At 37.3% G+C, this 24,621-nt stretch overlaps 1 protein-coding gene across 4 annotated transcripts in view; it reads left to right on the top strand.

The window, feature by feature from the left end:
• HELZ (helicase with zinc finger) overlaps window positions 1–24,621 on the top strand; it is a 158,978-nt gene that overhangs the window by 84,253 nt on the left and 50,104 nt on the right. For all 4 annotated transcript variants that reach the window (XM_060080430.1, XM_060080431.1, XM_060080432.1 and 1 more), the window contains 7 exons: window positions 843–990; window positions 4,103–4,286; window positions 5,433–5,661; window positions 11,783–11,987; window positions 18,785–18,836; window positions 19,593–19,783; window positions 21,513–21,720. In XM_060080430.1, coding sequence (XP_059936413.1) covers window positions 843–990; window positions 4,103–4,286; window positions 5,433–5,661; window positions 11,783–11,987; window positions 18,785–18,836; window positions 19,593–19,783; window positions 21,513–21,720 — 1,217 coding nt within the window. The remainder of the gene's footprint in view (window positions 1–842; window positions 991–4,102; window positions 4,287–5,432; window positions 5,662–11,782; window positions 11,988–18,784; window positions 18,837–19,592; window positions 19,784–21,512; window positions 21,721–24,621) is intronic.

The raw sequence follows: 24,621 nt of genomic DNA, 5'->3' as shown, positions 1-24,621 counted from the left end.
ATACACGTAAAAGTATCATAAATGGTAGCCCAGTGAATAGTCACAAACCAAACGTACCCCTCAACCGGCATCCAGACCAAAAAACAGAATGTTCCCAGCACCCGGGGAAGCCCCTTTGTGCTGCGTTCCTGTCACTGTCACCACCAAAAACTTAGGATTTTCTCAAGTTTAGTATAATTTAATAATATTGATGGTGGTCATGTGAAAATAAATTTTAGGTTTCTCTGAAAGCAGTAGGAGAGATATAAAAATAAGTTTAGATTTAAATATGGCTTTTATCAACATCTTGAAGTGGGATTCCTCTTTTATTGTTGCCAGTCATTTGCTGCAGTCAGTGGTGAATCGAGTACTACGTAGTATCTTCATTAGTAAAGAGTCTTCATTTCACAGTTGAAGACTGGAATACCCTTCAATTGTGTGTATTGTTTCAGTGTCTGTAGATCTTTGTGTTTGCCTAAGTGTATGATCCACATAAATAAAAATATACATTAAAAAAATTTTAGTATAGAAACCCATAACAGGTAGCAAATTTCCTCATGAAACAAGAGTTTCATCTAGTACTGAACTGTCATCATTTCTTCCTTTTCTTTCTATGTTCTGGCTTCCTCCCTTCCCCAGATCAATTCATTTATCAGTGGTATATGAGGAGCCCACTGTGTTTTCATTGCTGTGGCTAATTTTGGTGAAAATCTTGGCATCATGGGTATTAGATGTTTGGATTAAAATTAATCATGGGCATAAAGCAATGTGAGATTTGACTGGTAATTTTTTTATATGGGTAAAATTAATGTTGATGATAGATTACTATTTATTTATTTATTTATTTCGGTCTTTTTCTGCAGTTACACCTCTGAGCTCTTCTATGAGGGCAAACTGATGGCCAGTGGAAAGCAGCCAGCACACAAGGATTTCTACCCACTAACCTTCTTTACAGCACGAGGGGAAGATGTACAAGAGAAAAATAGCACAGCTTTTTATAATAATGCAGAGGTACCTTAGTCCTTTTTGCAAATTGTTGACATTTTTGCAGTCATATATATAGTCTGGTCTTACTAAGCATTTATTTAAAATTTTGGGTTGATATTTTATTGTGGGTTGACTTCATTTACATGAAAATAGTATGGAAGTTTATTCTTTCTTGTGTAACATTGATTTGTTAAGATGAATCTGCCATGGGAAACAAAAACTTTGAATTACATTTTGTCTTGTGCCAAAATACAGAACCTCATTTAAAAGAAGCCATCTAAAATGGACTATGATCACATTTTATAGTGCACACTCCAATGAGGCATCGTTTTACATGAGTAAGACTTGAATTGTGGAATCCTGGGCTCCAGGGGGTCACACAGACCCAGATGATGATGGTGCTAACCCATTATGTGCTGCAACTTGTGTGGTTCTCTTACAGTTTCTGACTTTTTAAGTTCAGAGAAAATGTGGGAAGTATGAGGGGTCAGATCAGGTATCAGACAAAAACCTGTGATGTCTTTAGGGGCCAGCAGGCCAGAGAACCTGAGGTTTGGTTCTGGCTGTCACAGGGGAGTGGAGTTCTGGACTTGAGGAAACCCAGGGGAGGATGTGTGCATGGTTGGTCATTAGAAGAATGATTCTTGATCTGTGATCTCCATCTCCCTTTCTTCCCTTGAGTCCCGTGCTTTACTCATTTTATTTACAAAAAAAAAAAAAAATGCCATTTATTAGGTAATAGTAATTCATCTTTCCATTAAAAAATTGGTCAGAGGCCTGTAGTTAGAAGTCAGTACAAGAAAATTGACAGTACCCACTTGATAAAATCCTAGCCAAAAGTAAAGAAACTTGACATTTTAATTAGTCTGTGCCAATTAATTTTAGGAAAAGGGAGACTTTTCTTCACCTGTTTGAAATATTGACAAATAACTCTAGGGTTTCCTTTATTACTTTTGCACTCAGGTTGGAAACTGCTGGCTGGAAAATCAGTTAAGAAGAAAAAGGAGAATAAATATACTATTATACTGTCTTTTATAATTAACCATGTAATTACCTTTAGTAGTATGCTTTGTTTGTGTGGATTCGAATTACTGTCTGGTGTCACTTGCTTTCAGCCTGATGAATTTCTCTTAGTGTTTCTTTTAGGGCAGGTCTGCTAGTAAAGAATTCTTTCAGTTTTTGTTTTTTCTGGGAATGTCTTTATTTTGCCTTCATTTTTGAAAAGTAGTTTTGCTGGATATTAGATTATTGAGTTATTTCTTTCAGCACACTGAAATATACCTTCCTACTGCTTTATTGCCCTCATTGTTTCTGATGAGCAGTCATCTGTTAATCTTATTGGACTTCTTTGTAAGTGATGAGTTGTTTTTTTGTTGCTGTTATCAAGATTTTGTTTTTGTCTGTGACTTCTACCATGTTGACTATGGTATGAGCAAAGGAGACTGCTTGCTTCACCTGCTGTCCCACTCAGGCCCTCCCTGTGTGGCAGGAGGTGGGGTAGAGGAATAGGTGCCACCCAGGTGCTGCCAGCTGCTCATGGGCTCCTGTTGCACCTTGCTGGGGAAAACAACATCTCTGATGTTCATCCACTGCTGTAACCACCTGGAGTAGCTCTTTCACCCCAGGGAGCTGGAGCAGGTGGGAGCTGCCCCTCGGCTGCTGAGACAGTCCTGTAAGACAGGGCTGTGGGAGAGTGGGGCAGTCCCAGCCTTCCACTCTTCTTCCCGACTTCCTGTAGATTTTGTTGAAACAGTGCTTCTCAATTTCTTGGAAGCTCTTTGATCAATCTCCAGAGACTTTGAATGATTATCTGTTGGCCTTGACCAGCTTCATAGATGTCTCTCTGGGAAAGGGGTTTCCCCAAGCTCCTCATACCATTCCAAGTCTGTGTATTTTGACTACAGTTTTATGCTGCCTATGATATAAGGGGTAACAGAGGGACGAAGTGGAGAAATGGTTATGTGTTGTTTGTTCCTTATGGGTGAGAGCGCCATGTTTTCAATCCAGTTGACTCATCAGAATCCTTGGACAGTCTGGGTAGTTGTTTCACTTGCTGTTATTTCATTATAACAACAGGATGACTAGAGTCTATTCCTCTGTCATTCATTGAATTTATATGTGGAAGTGGGAACTGCATCCTGGCCATTAATCCTCGAGTTCTTAAAAGGAATAAAACTATCAAATTTTTGTATATTTACTATTATAAATTTAAGTAGATATTACTAACAAATAGTAAATAAATGATGTATTTAAAAGACATTAAAAAATTTCTCCTTCCTCTTTCTGCCCCTGCCTGACCGTCTATTGAGCTTGCCTTACAATACGTATTTTAAATTAGGAATCTATTTTCTAAATATACAGTAATCTCTTCACTGGCAAGGAGCGTGTTTTAGTAATCATTTTGTCCCCTACTGTGCCAAGCCTCAACACAATTTGTTTGATGAATTCATCGAATTAAAGTAGATTAAACTACACTAAAAGTTCTACTCTAATTCACTAAGTGGGGTCCAGAAAATCCAGATGGTAAAATATGGGCTTACTTCACTGCAAGGTTAATGACAGGGCTTGGGCGGAGTTGTACCATGAGAAGGCAGTGAACTCTGAAAGTCTGTCCTGAGGTCCAGATTTGCCCCAGTCCCAGCTGTGGTTTGCTGCCAGCTGTTGGCTGTTCTGTTTACTTATATCCACTGGGAGAGGAGGAAGGGTAGCCCTCGCACTGCTGAGACGTTGGCGGCGCTGACTCTAGGGCTCTCCTAATGGGTTTCATTGGCCTGAGCTACAGAGTGGACTGAGAAATACTGGGAACGTGGGGTTGCCGGTCCCACGCGCCTCTCTCTAAACAGGAACCCGAACCTGTCCCTATTTGAGAAGGGGGGCCAGGTGAGGAGTGGGGCCAATGGCCAGTTACATCATCCCTGATTTTCACGTTTTCACTGGGTGCACTATTGTAGAGATTTACCGCTTGAAATGTAAACAAAAATGTGTTCACATCAGCAAAGCCTTATTCCTGGTTCGAGGTGATTTTAAAACGACATTTGCTAAAATGGAATCCTTTGTACATCGATTTCAGTTACCATATTCTTTTCTCCAAGCACTTGTATAACTTTAATATGTATACATGTACGTTTGTTTAAAGGTCTTTGAAGTGGTGGAACGTGTGGAAGAGTTAAGAAGGAAGTGGCCAGTAGCGTGGGGGAAGTTAGATGATGGCAGTATTGGTGTGGTGACTCCGTATGCCGACCAGGTGTTCAGGATACGCGCTGAACTTCGAAAAAAGAGATTATCTGATGTTAACGTCGAAAGGGTGCTAAATGTTCAAGGTAACTATTAATGGAAATGAATTAAGTTATTCAAATGGTTAGACCTTAAAGTGTGTGCACATTTGATTTTTAGTTTTCAAGATCTCTTTTCTGGACAAGCAATTATGTATTCATTTCACACCAAGTTCTTTAATGCCAAATTTGGCAATTCAAGGTCGAGCTCATTTACATGTTCGTTAAATTTCTATATCCAAATGAAAGAAGTATCAACAAATAGACTTCCTCCATGAGTGTAAGTGCAAATATCTGTATGCTGTAGTTGCAATCGCAGTAGCATACAACACCTATTGTTGTTATAATGTATCTGAGAACTACTTTGTTTATAAAGATTTTTAAAAACTTGTACCTGTCAAGCAAATTTTTAAAGGCATAGCTTTTTCTTCATCTAGATTTTCCTAAGTGAATAAAGCAACTCTTTTAAATTTTCATGTAATTAGTTGCTGTGAAATTTGTGCGTTTAAGTAAATGAAGCAACACTATAATGTGAGTGCCAGAAAAGCCCAGTACAGTCTGAGGTTTCATGGTAATATACAATAATAATAGTAATACAATTTCTAGATCATGGGGAAAAAAAATAGCTCCAGTGTACCATGCATTCAGGTGACGCAGAATTTGGGTGTGCATTTTAGAAAGAATATTACTAATAAACTAGGAAGAGTCCAAAAACGACCTAGCATAGTTAGTGGTCTAGAAACTGCCCTGTGGAGTCAGAAATGGTTGAAAGAACTAGGACTGTTTGGCCTGGAGAAGAGAGAACTAAGAATTGATGCTAGAACTGTATTCGCATCTGTGGAGACTTGTCATAGAATGAGGGAAGAGATGTGTCGATGTAAGAAAGAACATGTACAAACTAGTCTCTCTCTAGGCTTCCTTATGGAATCAGTTCTTTTGGGTGTATTTCCAGAAGTAGAGTTGCTGCATCATATGTTTGTTCTATGTTTAATTTTTTGAGGAACTGCCATGGTATTTTCTATAGTGTTTTACATACTAATTTATATTTCCACCTACAGTGAACAAGAGTTCCAGTTTCTCCACATTCTCATCAACACCTCTTATTTAGCAATAACATTTAAAAAATGAAATGCTTTTATTATATCTGTGGTTCAGAATAACAGTCCTCTTACTTTTAATTTTTTTTTTTTACAGGAAAGCAATTCAGAGTTTTGTTTCTTAGCACAGTACGTACAAGACATACTTGTAAACATAAACAGACACCAATTAAAAAGAAAGAGCAACTGCTGGAAGATTCCACAGAGGACTTAGATTATGGTTTTTTATCTAACTATAAGCTTCTCAATACTGCCATCACAAGAGCACAATCCCTGGTTGCTGTGGTGGGTGATCCCATTGCTCTGTGCTCTATTGGAAGATGCAGGTAATTATGTGTTAGTGTTTGAGACATTAAAGGGGGAAATGTAGAGTAATTTGCATCCCTATGCACATATTTATATGACCTCCTGGCTAATTAAAATCAAGTTTAGTCTTAACTAATACCCAGTTGGAACACAAAAATATATTGTTTTGAGCCTATTCATTATGTATATAAAATTGTGTGTTCATTGAATCAGTCATCATTCATAAGATGTTTCCTGAGTGCCTACTGTGTTCTAAGTACTCTTTTAGTCACTGAGGATACATCGGTGAACAAAACAGACAAAAATCTCTGCCTTTGTGGGGCTTAACGTTTTATTGGGGAGGAGAGGAACACCGACAGTAAGCAAAATAAAAACACTTTGTAGTATTTTATGTGGTAAGTTCAATGGAAAAGAAATAGAACATCAAGGGGCATTAGAAGTGATGGGGCAGGGTGGGCGGTTTGTGATCTCACATGGGGTGTGTGGTCAGAGAAGGCCTTACTGAGAAGCTGACTCTGGAGTTGAGGGTATGAGCTACGCAGGCTCCTGGAGTAAGAGTGCTCCGGGACAAGGGACTGACCAGTGCGAGGGTCCTGAAGGTGGTTTTGTGTGTGTGAATTATCTTTGATGGAGACTGAATTTCATACCCATACTCCCCTCTTTTTTCCTTCATTATTGTTTTAGCTCGTTTTTGATGAGTTTCCTTCTCATTTTCTCTCAGGGCTTCTCAATGCAAATCTTTGTGTCTGGTTAATCCAGAGGATCTTAAAATTAGGGGGTTAAAAAGGGTTGTTACTTGTCTTTGGAAAGAACTGTTAGTATTCCTTAGATTGTAGTCATAAGGAGTGTTAAAATAGCAACATAAATAAAAAATTTCTCTTTGTACACTTATGATTTATCCTAGTTAATAGGAATTTTAATTGTATGAAGCCAGTGATATAAGACTTGGCCTACGCAGTGTTGAAAAACTATGTTACAAAAAAAATTTACAAAAAACCAGTTGAACAGAAATTTAGAATATTCTTTATGAAAAAGAAAAATACACGAGGGATTACTTAAAACTTAAGTATTCTAGTACCTGTGAGAGTGTGTTCAGAAAAGTAGAAAGAGGTGCTGATGGTCTCAAATATGCCTTGGGTAGTTATTTCTTCATGATGTGTTAAAATAGACAAAGTTGTTAGGAAGTGGCCCGTTTAAACAAAGTTTTCTGTTGCAATATAGATATAGCAGCATTTTATTATCTGTTTTCCTGTCTCAGCAGGAAAAAAGTATTCTATGGCAAAGGAGACAATTTGGGACCTTTAAGAATAAGCTGCATACATTAGAGTTTAAGATTCCAAAAGAAGTTAATATATTTTATAGGGGAAAGCCATTAACAAAGGAATCACGTAGAGTTTAATTTATGGTGACATTTTGAAGAATAACCTTTTATTTTTAAGGAAATAAAACTTGAATGGTCCATGATTTGTTTATATATAGCTAAACAGTTCTATTGTAAAATATCTTTAATTTCTTATTTAAAAAATAGATTTCCATTCATTTTTAGCCACTAATGACAAAAAGTTGGGGAAGGAACTATATTACTTCCAAGATACCAATGAATAAAACTAAGTCTATTAATTTGGCTTCCCTCCTGAGAAGTTCACTTTAGTTACTTTACTATTCATTGCAGATATATTTGGTCAGAATATTGCTGTGGTAGTTTACCATTTTTGTTTATATTTATCATTTGATAAATGTGAGAACACATACAGTTTGATTAGAATTTTATTAGATTAAAACATGTAAAATAGGCTGACATGTTAAAAGCAACTAGAAACTGTTGTGGGAATAAATAGGTATAACAGTAGTCTTGAGTGACATTACTTTTGGACATTCTTTATAAATAACCCCAAACATTTACCAACATGCATATTTTTTTAAATCATTACCCCTTTCCATAGAGGTATATTATACTGTGAATTACATGAGATCGGCATTTTTCACCCCTTCTCTGACATAAGTCGTTATTTTCTCAGAGCAAATAGGTGAATGATTCTTCCTGAGGCCATACTATCAGAATGATCCAGGGCTAATTTTTAACTTGAAGCCAGGTCTACTGGTTGTTTATTTCTTACTACTCAGCTGGAGTGTGTCAAGGCCCTCAAATTAATTTATAAGCTAAGTAAAATATTTTCAGAGATGTCAATACATTGTGTAGGGAGAGAAAATCATGTGACCCATAGCTGAAGGGGAATGCTGATAATCTATGTTATTTGGACAATTTAATCAGCTCTAACACAGGAGCTGATAGTTGAGGCTATGGATATTTATGCTTTACTCTTTCCAGTTTCATTAGAAATTAAATTAATCTCATAATACAAGTAAACCTGGAGGACATAATGTGATTCTTAGGTACTATACTAATGAAGGCGTGAATTCTTTGTATCAATAGTTTGAGTTAATCAGGATGTCTCCCTCCCTTGCTCATTTGATATTTATAAAAAACTAATATGATATTTCCAAATATTAATTAAGTTTTCAAGGAATAATTACTGTGTTTACTAGACCAGTTTAGTTGTATAATCTTTTTTGTTGTAAAGGATTTTTAAACAGAATTTTTCTGTTAACCCTAAGTGAATGGAGGGAACTTTCCCTTCTCCCACTCGCCAAACAAACAAATATTAATGTAGTAGCTGCTGTTTATTGACAGCTTTCTCTATGCCAGGTGCTAGGTCAAGTGCTTTGTTCACTTTGCCTCGTTCAGTCATCCTAATAACCCGGTAATGTGGGTATTTTATTTGCATTTTAAATGGGCAGCCTGATGTAGAGTTTAAATTACCGCCCAGGACCACATAGCTACTAAGTGTCTCACTCACACAGATGTCAGATTGACCTCACTGGGTTACCCTGCCTTTCCGAGGAAGCGAGGCGTGTGTGTGTGGTTAAATCTACACTGAGTGAGGAGAGGTGATGGGGCGGGGCGGGGGGGGAAGGCGGGGCGTGTTCGTGCGTTTTTCCAAACCAGAGAGTTTGGAAGAGATCTCCCTTTGAACCGAATTTCTTCATTAGCGAATTCCACCTGCTCAGTGAGATATAAACCTGTTTCACACGTGTAGAGGTGTGTGTATGTGCACACACACCCTCTCTATGACCTGAGGACACCAAGTGATTTTTCAATGTTTTATCAACGATCCTAGAAGCAAGGTTAGCGTGAAAATGAAAGCAGACTTTGGGTTCATGCAGTGATTGAAAGTAAGGTTTTGTCTTCTGAAAGTAACACTTACATCACAACGTAGAGACACACTTGGCTTTTCTAACCAACATTACTAGAAAAAAAAATTAACATGTTAACATTTTAGGGAGGCACTGAGAATTGGTGAAGCCTTTAAATAATCATAGTGGTGAATTCTTCAGTCTGAGTGATGTTGAAATTCTCAAGTGATCTTCCAGTTATGTGTTCTGAAATGCCTCATAATGCCATGTGTAGTATTTCATTAAAGAATTGAGTCAAAGACAGTGTGAAATGGTCTTTGAAAGAGCCTTCGCAAAGAGAGAAAAAAGGAATATTTTTGGCTTTAAGAATTTTTGAAGGAAAGAATACATTTCTCTGAAAGTTTAAAAGTGAGAAATAAAAGTCTTCTTACTGATAAAATAATAATAATAACACTGTTGGTGCCCTGTTTTACACATGAGGAAACTGAGGTATGAAGAGAGGTTAAATAACTTGCCCAACGTTACAGGGCTGCTGAATGACAGAGCCATGACTGAAGCCCAGGCAGCCTAGTTCTAGAATCCACGTGCTTGACCATTTTGCTGTTCCCTGGGGCTATCAAAAGACAAGTGAGATTTAAGATGGAAATTCCAGGTTGCTTTTGGAATTAGTTGAACTTGATTAGCTTATAGCAAGTGTTTAGTGTTACTTCTGAAACAGTTCCTTTAACTCGGAGGCTGGTTCCTTGAGATCCCTGGGATCTTGTAGATGAAAACTGTCACCAAGCTACCAGCATCTTGTGACGTGTGAGGTTGTTTAAAGGTTCTGCTTAACTCGATGTTACTTCAGTGCAGTTGAGGTCAGTAAGAGCCGTATAGGGACAGGGTATGGAGCTTAAAAAGGAGCTTGAAATGGAGCAAGTTCTAGCATCTTGGTTACGTAAGCTGGAAATGAAAATGTTATAATACATTAACATTAAAAACTGAGCTGTAGTAAAGTCACTCCATTCTCTCCTCATTTTGCTGTGTCTTGAAGTTCACACGAATATGAAATGCCACTCTATGAAATTGTTACTTTATTAGACCAAAAAAACTTCCTTTTTAACACAGGATGTAGTAGAATTGTATTGATAAACAATAATACAATTGAATATTTTGGGGTTCTTTATCAAAAGGGTAGGAAAGGTTTTGGATTTTAGATCCTGAGTGCTATGTTGAAGATAGTCTTTCCTTAGCTGCCAGACTATGAGATAAAAAATTTGATTCCTATGGAAAGGTTCTTAAGAATAAAAATAAAGGGCAGCTTTCAGTGTGCATTTCTTAGCAACACACACTTCCTGTAGCTGAATGAGTATCTTGTTAGCCTTTATGTCTTATTGTTGGAAATACATATTTAATATTTTATAGCATTTTTACCTTTCCTATTGTTGACATGAAGGCCTGAAATTTTTTCTGGACCCATTTCTTAAACTCATCTTTAAAAAATTAGAAAAGATGGTAGAAAGCATATGTAAGAGAAACATAGTTTGAAACGAAAATCTGCGAAGTTTTATGAATGTATTAATAACTCCATGCCCATTCATATACTAACTTTTATAATATAAACCTTTTTATTTATGCTTCTTGAAGCCATCTTGATTACCTGCTGTCCACCTGGACACAAGGATACCAACTTGGGAAGAAACCATATCACATATCTTTTATAGCATAATAAAACATTATTTGAACCTCATACTAAAGATAGGTATGCATATTTATAATAGTCATTTAAAATCCTAAAACTTCTTATATGTTATCTTTTGTAACATATAATATTTTTAATATTTGGAGATCAATTTTCAAAACTTCAGGAACAACAGTGTACAACTGGATTAATTTTGAATGTATTTTTCTCCTTTAGTATTTATTAATTTGATTAGGAGATAAATAATCATCATTAAAATTAGCATTCCAGGGCTTCCCTGGTGGCGCAGTAGTTAAGAATCCGCCTGCCAATGCAAGGGACACGGGTTCGAGCCCTGGTCCAGGAAGATCCCACATGCCGCGGAGCAACTAAGCCCGTGTGCCACAACTACTGAGACTGCGCTCTAGAGCCCGCGAGCCACAACTGCTGAAGCCCACGCGCCTAGAGCCCGTGCTCCGCAACAAGAGAAGCCACCGCAGTGAGAAGCCCGCGCACCGCAGCAAGAGAAAGCCCACGAGCAGCAACAAAGGCCCCGTGCAGCCAAAAATAAATAAATAAATTTATTTTTTTTAAAAAAAATTAGCATTCCAACTTCCTGTGTTTTTCATAATTTAATTCTTTTAACATAGTCAATTAATGTTATGAACTTTGCTGTGACAAGCGTCAGTTAATTAAAAGAAAAATATAGGAATAACTGGTTATTTCTTAAGTTCCTTATGAGAATTATTTACTTTGTGGTTCAGATTTATGTCTGAATTGGCTTTTCTTAGTCACCCAGCACCAGGCTACTTTGGCCCCATAATTCAAATCTGTGTGTGTGTGTGTGTGTGTGTGTATGTATGTATATAATATATATATGTATACATACAAATGTGTATATGATGAGTATGCCTAGAAGTACAAATCTTTGACAAAATGAGTTATCAATTTTGAAATCCTTGCTTACTGTGTGGATAACAAAATCTGTCATTCCAAATTAGTGTGCATAGTTGAGCACTGACCGTGTTACTTTCATTGATCAGCCAGAATTAATGGAGAGCAGAATTTGTATGTTCCACAGTACTAGACATGACTGTAGTTTCAGAAGCAAACTTCTGAAGTCTTGTGATCTGGTGGGAAGATTATATCTGAATCATAGATGAATACTGGGCCTAAGGATTTGGGGTTGGGGTGGGGGAATTCGAAATTATCTTTAGTTGCTTTTAGTCATTTCTGTGATCTCATCCACTGAAATTATAAACTGATCTTCTAAATCTTTTCTGTAGGAAATTTTGGGAGCGGTTTATTGCCCTGTGTCATGAAAATAATAGCCTACATGGAATCACTTTTGAACAGATCAAAGCTCAGCTAGAGGCTTTAGAACTAAAGAAGACATATGTGTTGAATCCACTGGCACCTGAATTTATCCCCCGGGCTCTAAGAGTGCAGCACACGGGAAATACCAACAGATTGCAGCAATCACCCCCCAAGGTAAAGCCTGTCAGTGAAATTAAAGAGGTTAAAGAGAGAACAGTGCAGAGACGTCAGAGCTTTCTTGGGCTGCAGGTTACTTTACGTGTTGGAATTGAAGATTACATTTGACAGCAACCAGTTTCTGCAAGGAGCTCGTCCAGTGTGGACCTTAAGTGAAAATACAGTGTGGTATTTAGCCATGCTGCTTGATGGCATAATCATCCTCAAAAGGTTTTCAAGGGGACTTCCCTGCGGTCCATGGGTAAGACTTCACCTTCCAATGCAGGAGGTGCAGGTTTGATCCCTGGTCGGGGAGCTAAGATCCCACATGCCTCACAGCCAAAAAAAAACAAAACATAAAAAAACAGAAGCAATATTGTAACAAATTCAATAAAGACTTTAAAAATGGTCCACATCAAAAAAATCTTAAAAAAAAAAAGTTTTCAGGTACCTGATTAGGTCTGGTGCCCTTTGTATAATATAACCTCCCCGTCCTCTCTACTGATAGACTTATTTTAGCAAGATGTGAATAAAACAAAGCAGTTTAAAAGACCGCCACACATATTAAAAGCATGCTCTTATAGAATATTATATAGCATGCTCTCATAGCATATTTTTTTACAAGGAATAATATAATAGCAGTATTTGTATAAAGAAAATAGTTCTAACCTCTTGTTGATGACCAATTCAAGTGGTGTTTAACACAGTGAGAAAATCTGGCTGACTGCTTGAAGGTTCCTTTAATTGACTTTGACCAGTGTTTGTTGTATAAGAAGTAGTCCAGTCATTGGGATGGGGTGGGGGGGAATCAAGGCCCCCATGTCTACTTTTGAACTATAGTTATTTGGGGCAGAAACAGCTGGTTTATTTGCTAGATTGCCTGAAAAAAAAATGCTTGCACTTACCATCTAGAAAAGAAAGTTATGAGAGTGGCATGTTTAGTATTTGTTCTGGTTTTTGGGTGTATTTATAGTCATCAGCTTGATATTAAACTTACTGACATGAGTTAAGAGAGTATGCCAGTTTGGGGCTTCATTTTAAAAATGTAAAGCTTAATGTGTAAGAAATAATTATTGGTTTAATATCTTGAGAAGATCTTTTAGCTGAGTAAATATTAAACTGAGACGAGAACTGCTTTCTGTTTTAATGTACTGTTTTGAGTTTAATAAAAATGGACCTGATATACAATAATGCTTTAGTGACTTGGAATTAAGCAGATTAAGCATTTTGTGTAACTGAATCATCTAGATTTCTAAAGTTTAAACTGTTGATAAATTAATAATCAACTTATTTATCAAATAGTTAAATTTCTTCTATGTGACAGCTGTTACGGTAGGTAGTAGAGAAGCAAATTAGCCCCAGTCTTCTTGTGTTGGAGGGTAACGGTCAGAGGAAGTACCACTCCACCACAGTGGAGATTTCAGGGTAATTTCACCGAGTGGATGGAGTGAGTGGGAGATTGGGGAGACTGTCAGAAACTAGAAAAGAAGCTCCCTTAGGGCAGAGATTTTTGCCTGTATAATTTGCTGCTCTAGCCTCTGTGCCTAGAACAACATCTGGCTTATCACAGGTGCTTAGAAGTATTTTTAAGATTAATGAGTGAAGCTTAACAAAGAGCTCATACGAAAAGCAAGAGGTGTGAGAGAGCAGGCTCTCCAGGGAACAGCAAGTAGCTTAAAGTAGGTGAAGAGTGGGAACTCAGTTAGAAACTTTTAAATTTTATTGTTTTTTATTTAAATGTTTCAGAGACATTATACCTTTTGCACATTCTTAAATACAATAACTACAATAAACTTTTTACTTAATTGATCAATGTTAGCATCAATTAATGTACCATAGATGCAGCTAGATTCAAGCCATGATATCAAATGTGTACTGACCTTAAGCAAGATCCTGTGATTTGCTTTTTTTTAATTTTAAAGGTAAAGAAAATATATGTTGAATCCACTTGCTTTTCCAACACTGTAAATTCCCCAAAGACAAAAATCCTATTCTGTATACTTCTTATGGCCCCTAGTGCCTAGCCCCACTCTGCACATCGTGGGTGCTCAGTAAGTACCTGATAAGTGAATAATGACTCTGATGCATCCAGGAGAGTGCAGTGGGGCTTCCTTCTTTCAGTAGGAAGGCTGTGTAATTAAGGACCATAGCAGCCATCTCCCCAATTTTTTCTTTTTAACTTTTTGGGAAATTTTCTTCACTGATCCAGTAGATATCATCTGTTATTTCACTGTCACTAACACAGAGGTTCACTCAATTGTTTATATACCTGGTTATTTAAAGTTCTTTATATCATATATAATAATAATAATTTTAGGTAACTAAGTTCTAGTGAGCCAAAGGTTACTTTTGTCATCATCTCTCCCTTCACGCCCCAGTACTGTATTTTACTTCTATTAAATTGTTTTCAGGATTGAATTTGTACTGGAGTCTTTTTTTATCCAACTTTCTATTGTAGAAAATTTCAAATATATACATAAATAGATGAGTATAATGAATTCCCTATCATCCAGCTTCATTAACTATCAATTTATCCTTGATCTTGTTTCAGCTATCAGCCCACCACTCCACCACCACATATACGCACTGGAGAATTTTGAAACAAATTCCAGATGTTTTATTTCATATGCTAGAGTCTTTTGATGAAGGGGAATTTACTTCATTGCAAGAAAAGCATGCTGTTTCTGAAAATGGGATACTAAGCCATATAATTTCCCCCCAAGTTTCCTTAATGTTCAACTTTTAATGCAATTCTGTGCATAAGAAATATTAAAAACTAGTAAGGTTAATGTTAGCCTAAGACTTAAAATCCCAGTAAGATTTAATGTAGATAAAATTATCAGAAGGCTGGATGATGGTTAAACATGCACCAGGACCTGCTCCCTCAGGACTGTGTCTGGCAGCAAAGCCTACCCCTAGCTCTTTACCAATCGAATGGCTTTATTCTCCTCACTAAGATGTAGGTTCGCTGGTAAGGGTTAGTGAAGGTACAGATATTAGGGGATCCAGGAGCAGGTGGTCCTAGCTAAGACTCATTGCCCCACTCTCCAGGCATCATTTATCTGTAGGAAAGCATCCGTTTCACAGGCGCCTACAGAATCAGCACGTAGGAAAACAATTTGCTTGTCTTCAGTCTGCTTACTCCTGGGCACGTGCTGGGAAGTGTTCAGAAACTCTGCGAAGATGGGACAGATTCATTTGTACATACTCTAAAACCATTCAGAGGATAGATAATATTCAGAAATGGGTCCTCTGAGAAGACCATAGCATTGTTTTACAGATTTTAGTTTGTGAATTGTTCTTCACTGTCTGTCTCTAGCTGCTTATGTTGTGTCTCAGTGTCCAGACATCAGAAGACGTGTCAGACTTATGTGGCTCAGTAGCCTCAGTGCCCAGCCAGGGGTGGACATATCGTGGGCCCTCATAAACATTTGTTGAATGAATAAATGGAAAATGATGAAAGATTGAGTGAATGAAAAAATAAATACTTGAATGAATAAACGGTTGAGTAAAAAAAAATGGTCCTCAAAAAACAGATGATGTGAACTACATTTGCTTATAAGCTTTCTACCAAAGGTATACACACTTTCTGAGATTTATTAGCAGAAGTTTGGAATTATCATTATGGAATGACTTTTCTACATAGTTAGCTCTAGCTTACTGCTGCATTGTTATTTTGTTATATGCTACCAAACACTGTATATTTTGTATAGACCAAGCACACTTATTGCTCTACAGTTGCATCGGAAGTCTAAGTATACTAGAGGAGTTTTCCCATATTGAACTGTAACAGGGTGCTCAATTATGCTTGCAGATATGCCACTGTCTTTTTGTGAGAGGCCCCAAGTTGCTTTTTTTCCCCCATTCGTTCAACAGTACTCATTGAGCCAAGCGATGTTCTAAGCTCAGGGAATCAATAATGACCTAAACAGATAAAGTCCTAGGTATTTAGGTCCTTTTATACTTTACATGCATCAGCTCCGTCAACAGAGTCATCATAACAGCACTGTGATGCAGATGTTCCCTTCCCAAGTTTCTTTTTCACTTAGTTTATCACACAGCACCCAGAGTGCTGATGTATATTGTCTGGCATGCTTCCAGCTTTACAGTGCAGGATCAATACAGGCTATGGTTATTCTTTGTATTGGTTTCCTATTGCTGTTGTAACAAATTAGCACAAACCTAGTGACTTGAAATGACACCCATTTATTATCTCACATTTCTTTGAGTCAGATGTCCAGGTTTTTGTTGGTTTCTTAGCTCCAGGTCTCACAAGGCCAGGATCAAGGTGTTGGTCGAATGGGCTCTTATCTGGAGGCTCTGGGAAGGATCTGCTTCTAAGGTCATGCAGGTTGTTGGCAGAATCCAGTCCTTGTGGTTATAAGGACTGGGGTCCCTGTTTCCTTGTTGGCTGTCAGCTGGGAGCCATTCTTAGCTTCTGGAGGCTTCTTTCCAGTTCTCATGTGGCCCTACCTCTCAGAGCCGTCAACGGTGCATTGAAGCCTTCTCTCTCTTGGCATCTCTGACTTCCCCTTCAACCACTTGTATCTCTTCCTCCTTTTCTTCTGCATCTCTTTGGCTCAGCTGGAGAGGTGTCTCTGCGTTTAGGGCTCATGTGATTAGATTGGATCGCCCCAGATAATCCAGGATAATCTTCCTATTTTAAGTCTTTAGTTGTATCTGCAGAGCCCCTTTTGCCACATGACATGACAACTCATGGGTTCCAGGGAGTAGGATGTATATGTCTTTGGGGGGCTGTTGTGCCTTCCACACTGACCCAGTGACAGTGTTTTCTCCACCTGACACACAGCCGCCCCTGGTTGACGAGTCCTCAGAGGCTAAGAAATCTAAGTGGTTTGTTAGCCTCTTGGAACGGTCTTATCTCTGCTGTGTCACTTCTCTCCTTTCTTCTGTCAGCGTATCTGCCCCTGGCTGCTCTTGCGGTCACTTCCCATTGCTTAACGCTTCTCATCTTCTACCTGTTGCTGCTGTCCCTGCTGTCTGCCATTTTCTCCTTTCCTCTGCCTGCTTTTCTTTTCACTTCTCTATTCCTCAGAAGCTTGTTTTTTTTTTTTTTTTCTTTAATAGCTAACGACAATCACTGTGAACATTCTCTTCTGGTTAATGGACCAACTCTGATTCTTTCTTGACTATTTTTTTTCTGACTTTTTTTTTTTTTTTTTTTTTTTTTTTTGCGGTATGCGGGCCTCTCACTGTTGTGGCCTCCCCCGTTGCGGAGCACAGGCTCCGGACGTGCAGGCTCCGGACGCGCAGGCTCAGCGGCCATGGCTCACGGGCCCAGCCGCTCCGCGGCATATGGGATCCTCCCAGACCGGGGCACGAACCCGTATCCCCTGCATCGGCAGGCGGACTCTCAACCACTTGCGCCACCAGGGAGGCCCCTGACTTTTTAAGAGTTAGAGCTTAGCTGCCCTTGCCTACCCATCGCTAACCAGCTGACCATAAGCCTTTGATGTTTAGTGCTAACCTGAATATTTAAAGTTGCTGACGGATAGGGAGATAAGTGAAGCATCACTGTACCTTTGCTTTCGTCAAGAACAAATTCTTCTTCTTGCTATAGACATTATCCCCCCACTTAAGCTTTCAGATGTAATGTACAAATAAAAAATTTACGTGGTGGAAGGGTAAGTTGTCTCATGTGCTACTTGTGTTGTGTAATGGCTTTGTGTGTTACATTTAGCCAATGAAAAGAGAAAAAAATGTTTAAAGTCTAGAAACTCAGAACCATATGTTTCTTCACATATTTCTGCCCCAAAGTCATCATTTTTAATGGTAGACTAGCATGCCATTGTATGAATCTGCCATTGCTTATTTAATAAATTTTCTACTGATGGACATTTAGGTTCCTGGAAGTGCAATTATTGGGTTAAAGCATATGTACACTTCCGATGCTTTTGACATCCACATTGCTTTCTAGAAAATTTGTACATTCTCTTAAGCAGATTATGACACTGTGCATTTTCCTGTTCCTTCAGTAAATTTTACAGTTTAAGATGCCATGAATCATACTCAGAATATCATAAACCCCAAAGCATACTTACATTCATGTTATTATTTTAAAGGTTCTCATCCTCAAGGGTTGAAGATTGATATTTTTCCCTTGAAAACGGCTTTTACACTTCATCATTTAATTCATAGAAAATTTATAGAGAAGCTGCAAAGGAATAGAATTTAGGTTTCAGTCATATTGATGCATATTTCTTTTTATAAAAAAAATTAATTTAAAAAGAAAAAAATTTTAGATATCCTTAATTTGAAGTTGAGGAAACTTGAGGCCTAGCACCATGACTTAATGTTTTTATTTTATTTTATTTTATTTATTTTTGGCTGTGTTGGGTCTTCGTTGCTGTGCACAGGCTTTCTCTAGTTGGGGCAAGCGGGGGCTACTCTTCATTGTGGTGCGCAGGCTTCTCATTGCGGTGGCTTCTCTTGTTGCGGAGGACAGGCTCTAGGCACGCGGGCTTCAGTAGTTGCGTTGCGTGGGCTCAGTACTTGTGGCACATGGGCTTAGTTGCTCTGCGGCATGTGGGATCTTCCCAGACCAGGGATCGAACCCATGTCCCCTGCATTGGCAGGCGGATTCTAAGCCACTGTACCACCAGGGGAGTCCCTGACTTAATGTTTAAAAAGAAGGTTGGCTCAGAGGCATCTAACGGTTATTAATTACAGACTCACAGTCTTTAAATTTTAATTGTTGCTATATACATTTATTTTGCATGGGATGAGGAAAATGCTTATTGTTCTTTAATATTAGGTGTGTTTAAATGATTATACATTTGTGTTTTTCTCTAAAGGGGAAAAGCCTCCATCATATCCAGAATGATCATTTCCAGAATGATGGAATTGGTAAGTGGAAAAATTAGCCCTATGAAAACTTGCTTTTATGATGTAAGACATTTATTCCAAATTTCATCATTTAGAAAGAGGAAGGTGGAGAGGGACACACACACACACACACGCACACTCTGACACTTTGGAGCTCATGTAACTCTTTTTTTCAATACATCTGTTCTTGTGAATGCTTTGATAATGTCGTTTCTGAAAAGGGGTGATTTTGTAGGTACCAAGGTACATATATGGATGAACATTTAAGCCTCCTATGCAACATAAGTTTTTGGAACATATTTATATCCTACAAATGTTGGTTATACAAATTTTCAAGATAAAGTTTATTTAAGTGATTTAAAATGTTGCAGAATTATGCTTTTAAAACAGTAATTGCTTAACTGTTTTGTATGTGGCTGTGCTACAGTTGCAACTCAGAACTATTCTGAAGAATTGTTTACGTTTTCTAGTCTCAGAAGAATGTTTACTGTATGGTTTTCTCTCTTGAAGGACACATCTCCAGCTCCTTGCAAGACATTTAAAATTATGCTAGTTTTTACAAGGAATACTTTGTATATCTCAAGCTAATTTTAGGGAATATGGTAAAGTGATTGTTTTTTTAATATGCTCTACTCTTTCACACTGATAACTCTTTGAATATAAGATACCTTACGGCAAAGCTGGGGAATCTGTTTTGCTGTTGGATGATTTTAATTATTTTTGTCTACGTGAATATGTACAGCTATTGAGGGCATCCTTTCCCTATTTGTTTTTCAGTTCAGCCCAATCCTTCTGTGCTTATTGGCAACCCTATCAGAGCATATACTCCTCCACCTCCTCTTGGACCTCACCCAAATTTGGGGAAATCTCCAAGCCCTGTTCAAAGAATAGATCCTCACACTGGGACAAGTATTCTTTATGTACCTGCCGTCTATGGAGGGAATGTAGTTATGTCCGTGCCTTTACCTGTAAGTAGATGTTTAAGATACTCTCTATTGAATAAGATAAAATAGGCTTCACTAAACTAGTGACTCTCCTCCCAAATAGTGTTCTACTAATCTCTCTCTCTTTTTTTTTTTTTTTTTTTTTTGGTTTTCAATGTCTGTAAGCTTCTTTCATTCAAAGCAGCTCTTATGACCAAAGAAATGTGAATTGTTGCTTAAAATTTGTTGCTATATTGTCAGTGGCTATGAAGAAATCTGTAAATTGGGTGTTTTGATTGAGAAGCCTTTGTATTGTCTTAAATATTTTTACTGGGGAAAATTGGGCTAAAAGTTAACAGAGCTAGTAAATTGGACTCTTGTTTTGTAAAGTGATGTTTTATTTTATCTTTTGCTTTTTCATTCTTATATAATTCACTAACCCTAAGAAATACAGTTCTTTGGAGGAGGGAAAAAGGTTTGGATTAGCCTAGCTCCCTTGGATCTAAATTTATCTGAGAAATTCCATGCCTTACGAAATCCTACTGGCACTTAAAAACATTATTAAATCATTTCTAAGACTATAGATTTTTAGAGGGCTTCCATCTTCTGTTAAAACTCATTTTTCTTTTCTTTAAGATTTTTGAGTATTTTGGTAATTTAAAAAATTTGCTGTTTACTAATATTTCCAAATTCAGGAATTTTAGCCTAGAAAATATTTCTTTCATTTAAGATAAGTACTGTAGTTTCAGGTAGAGGTGATCATTGTCAAGGATCTTTGGCACCCCTACCTACACCCCCAAAATGCAAAAACGCCTAGCTGCCAACATTTTTCAGCCATGTTGGACACGATGGTTCACAATCCCGGCAGCCAGTGAGAATAACTGTCAATAAGAAATATGTCATTTATGTCGACTCCCCATAGACTTTCCATTTTAGCTGAGTTATTTCTTCCCAGACAGCCTGGCAACATTATACATCATCTGCTTTAAATAGTAAGTCCCTTGGGATTTATATTTCATCTTACTAGGTCAAAGAGACTTTTAAAGATTTCTAAGAGTCTGAATTTAACAGTTGTATTATAATAAAATAATAGGGGTGGTAGCTCAGATGTCATTGTGTTTATTCATTTTATATTAATATGCAGAGATTATATATTTTGACACACCTAAAGAAATTTTCTGTTTCTGTGGTTTAATTAATCAAATGCATTAATTAAATTAATGAACTGTTTGAATTTTGCCTACAGTAAATGAACATTAACTGATTTGGTTATTCATATAAAATAGTAATACATATTTTTTGAGTTGAGACTCCTTAGACTGAATTTTTTTTTAAATTTTTTCCCTGTTATTCAAGTTTATTAAACTGTATATCTATGCAGTTATGACTTTAAAAGACAGTTTTCATGGTAATCAGTGACATATATGCATTCATATTGAGGGAAAATGATTCAAGACTATAAAATGATTTGATGCCTCAAGGAATAATTACCAATCTTAAGTCCTTGATTTCTTCCTAACCTAGTGTGTAAGGGAAATGGTCAGTTTTCCCTTACATACTAAAGATTCAAGGAGGTTTTCTGGGGGGGGTTTTTTGCCAGTTGAGATATAGCAGTCATTCTGCCAATTGTTACTATTAGCATTCATTTTGTAGTTATTCATTTTGATAAAATTAACATCTCTGTGTGTTTGCTCTTTCCTAATTAATAGCACTATAGCAGTTTGCCTTTCAAAATGTACTGAAAGCAATTATTTTATTTCTTATAATAACCTAGGTACCATGGACAGGATACCAGGGTAGGTTTGCAGTTGATCCTCGAATCATTACACACCAGGCAGCAATGGCCTACAATATGAACCTCTTACAGACACATGGGCGGGGGTCTCCTATACCTTATGGCCTTGGGCATCACCCACCTGTCAGCATAGGGCAGACGCAAAACCAGCCTCAGGAGAAGGATCAGCATGAGCAGAGTCGAAACGGTGAGTTGCTTTGGTGCCTCATGTTCCTAAATTGATGATGAGCCAGGTTGTATCAACATACAAGTTTCCTTTCACAGGGTGATTGTTAACTCGTTCATAGATTATAAACCTTTTCGAGGAGGAATCTGATGTAAAAACTGTGGATCCTCTCTCCAGAAGATACAGATATGTGCACAGATACAAAATTTACATGTAACCTACCACTTATAATTGATGGTATCAATTTCCTGGGAAAATGTTAATATTTAGATTTTTTAAAAAATCATAGTCATTTAAAATTGAGACAGAAAACCCTCTCCTGTTAAACATTTTTGTTGACCCAAAATATTTTTGTAGCATACTAAATATTAATGCTACTGTGGCAATAGTTTATTTAAAGTAGTTATTTCTTATGCAAATCGTAGTCTCTTGTCTACTAGAATTATAAATAAGGAAAAATTACCCTGTGTAATTTTTAAAGTCAGGTTTATTGAGATATAATTTATATAGAGTAAAATTCACCCTGTTAGAATGTAGTTTGATGTGTTTTGACAAATATACAGAGCTGTTCACCACCACCAGTATCAAGATTCAGGGTGTTTACATTTCAAAAAACTCCCTCATGTCCCTTTGCAGTCACTTTCCTCCTCCAGCCCCAGCCCTGGGCAACCACTGATCTGACTTTTGTGCCTATACTTTGGTCTTTTCTCTAGTTTGTCATATAAATGGAATCATAGTGTCTGGCTTCATTCACTTAGCTTAATGCTTTTGCGATTTATTTGTGTTGTCTGTGTCAGTTGTTTGTTCCTTTTGGCTGTTGATTAGTATTCCCTTATATGTATGAACCACAGTGTTTTTTATCTCTCCATCAGTTGTTTTTATCTATCCTTAATTATTTCTAATTTTTGGCTCTTATGAGTAAAGCTGCTGTGAACATATGTATTGAACATATTTTCATTTCTCTTGGGTAAATACCCAGGATTGAGCTTGTTGAGCACATTTGTTAACTTTATAAGAAACTGCCATACTGTTTTCCAAAGTGGCCAGACCATTTTTCATTTCTAGTATGTGTGAGATTTCCAGTTGCTCCACATTCTCGTTAGTACTTGGTATTGTCAGTCTTTTTAATTTTACCATTGCTTATGGGTATCTGATAGTATCTGGTTTTTGTATTAATTTGCATGTTCCTAATGACTAATGATGTTGAGTATCTTTTCATTGGGCTTATTTGCCACCTGTATACCTTTGATGAAGTGTCTATTTGTATCTTTTGTCCACTCTTTTATTGGTTTGTCTTACGAAGTTGTAAGAGTTCTTTATATATTCTGGATACAAATCTTTATTAGATATATGTTTGTTTTTTTTTTGGTACGCGGGCCTCTCACTGTTGTGGCCTCTCCCGTTGCGGAGCACAGGCTCCGGATGTGCAGGCTCAGTGGCCATGGCTCACGGGCCCAGCTGCTCCACGGCACGTGGGATCTTCCCGGACCGGGGCACGAACCCATATCCCCTGCATCGGCAGGCGGACTCTCAACCACTGTGCCACCAGGGAAGCCCTAGATATATGTTTTGAAAATATTTTCTCCCAGGATATGGCTTGCCTTTTGATTTTCTTAACAGTATCTTTCAAAGAATAAAAGTTTCCCTTTTTGATGAAGTCCAGTTTATCCATTTTTTTCTTCTTTGGATCATGTTTTTGGTGTTATGTCAAAATTTTTTGGTCTAATCCAAGATCACAAAGATCTTCCGTGTTTTTTTCTAGACGTTTCATAGTTTTAGCTCTTATATTAGGTCTCCTTTGAGTTAATTTTTATATGTCGTGTGAGGTAAGAATTGAAGGGTTTTTTTGTTCTCGTTTTGTTTTTACATATATGTATGCTCAGTTGTTCTAACACCGTTTGTTGAAAATACTCTCCTTCCTCCATTAAGATTACTTGGTGCCTTTGTTGAAAATCAGTTTACTGCCTATGTGAAGTCTCTGTCGTCATCTATTGATGCATATGTTTGTTCATGCCAAATATACTGTCTTGATTACTGTAGCTTCATAAAAGTCTTCAAATCAGGTAGTATGAGTCCTCCAACTTTGTTTTTCTTTTTCAGAATTGTGTATTCCAGGTCCTTTGCATTTCCACCTACATTTTAGAATCAGCTTGTGAGTTTCTACAAAAAAAAAACCTGCTGGGATTGTATGGAATCTGTAGGTCAATTTGGGGGAGAGCTGACATCTTAATATTTAGTCTTCTGTTATATGAACGCGGTGTCTGTCTCTTCTTTAAGGTCTTTACTGTCAGCCTTTTAAAAAAAAGAGTTTTCAGAATACAACTCTTGGACTTATTTTGTTAAGGCGAAAGCTTAGATTAATAGAGGTATCTTGGTGTTAGAAGTTTCCTCCTCAGTAGTGCATCCCACAAAATTCCAGTGTTCTATTTTTATTTCATTCAGTTCAGTACACTTTCTATTTTCTCTTAAAATTAGATCCATGGATTATTTAGAAAGGTGAGTTTGGGTGAGTTATTGGGGATTTTCTAAGAATTTTTCTGTTAACTGATTCCTAGTTTTAATTCCTTTGTGGTAAGGGAACATATTTTGCATGACTTGAATCCTTTTGAATTTATTGAGATTTGTTTTATGGCTCAGGATACGGTCTATCTTTATAAATGTTCCATGTTCATTTGAGAAGAATGGAGTGCTCTAGTACTATAGGTCAAGTTAGTTAATACGATTGTTCAAGTCTACTTTATCTTTGCTGATTTTCTGTCTACGTTGAAAAAAAAGAATATTGAGAGAGGAATATTGAATTCTCCAAATATAATTGGTGTTTATCTATTTTTCCTTTAAGTTTTAAATTTTAATTTAATTAATTTATTTTTTATACAGCAGGTTCTTATGAGTCATCAATTTTATACACATCAGTGTATACAT

Source organism: Mesoplodon densirostris, chromosome 18 (genome assembly GCF_025265405.1).
Source record: "Mesoplodon densirostris isolate mMesDen1 chromosome 18, mMesDen1 primary haplotype, whole genome shotgun sequence".
NCBI classification, from domain to species: Eukaryota; Metazoa; Chordata; class Mammalia; order Artiodactyla; family Ziphiidae; genus Mesoplodon; species Mesoplodon densirostris.
Note: the sequence above shows the minus strand (reverse complement) of the source record. Positions and strands in the feature narration are given on the sequence as shown.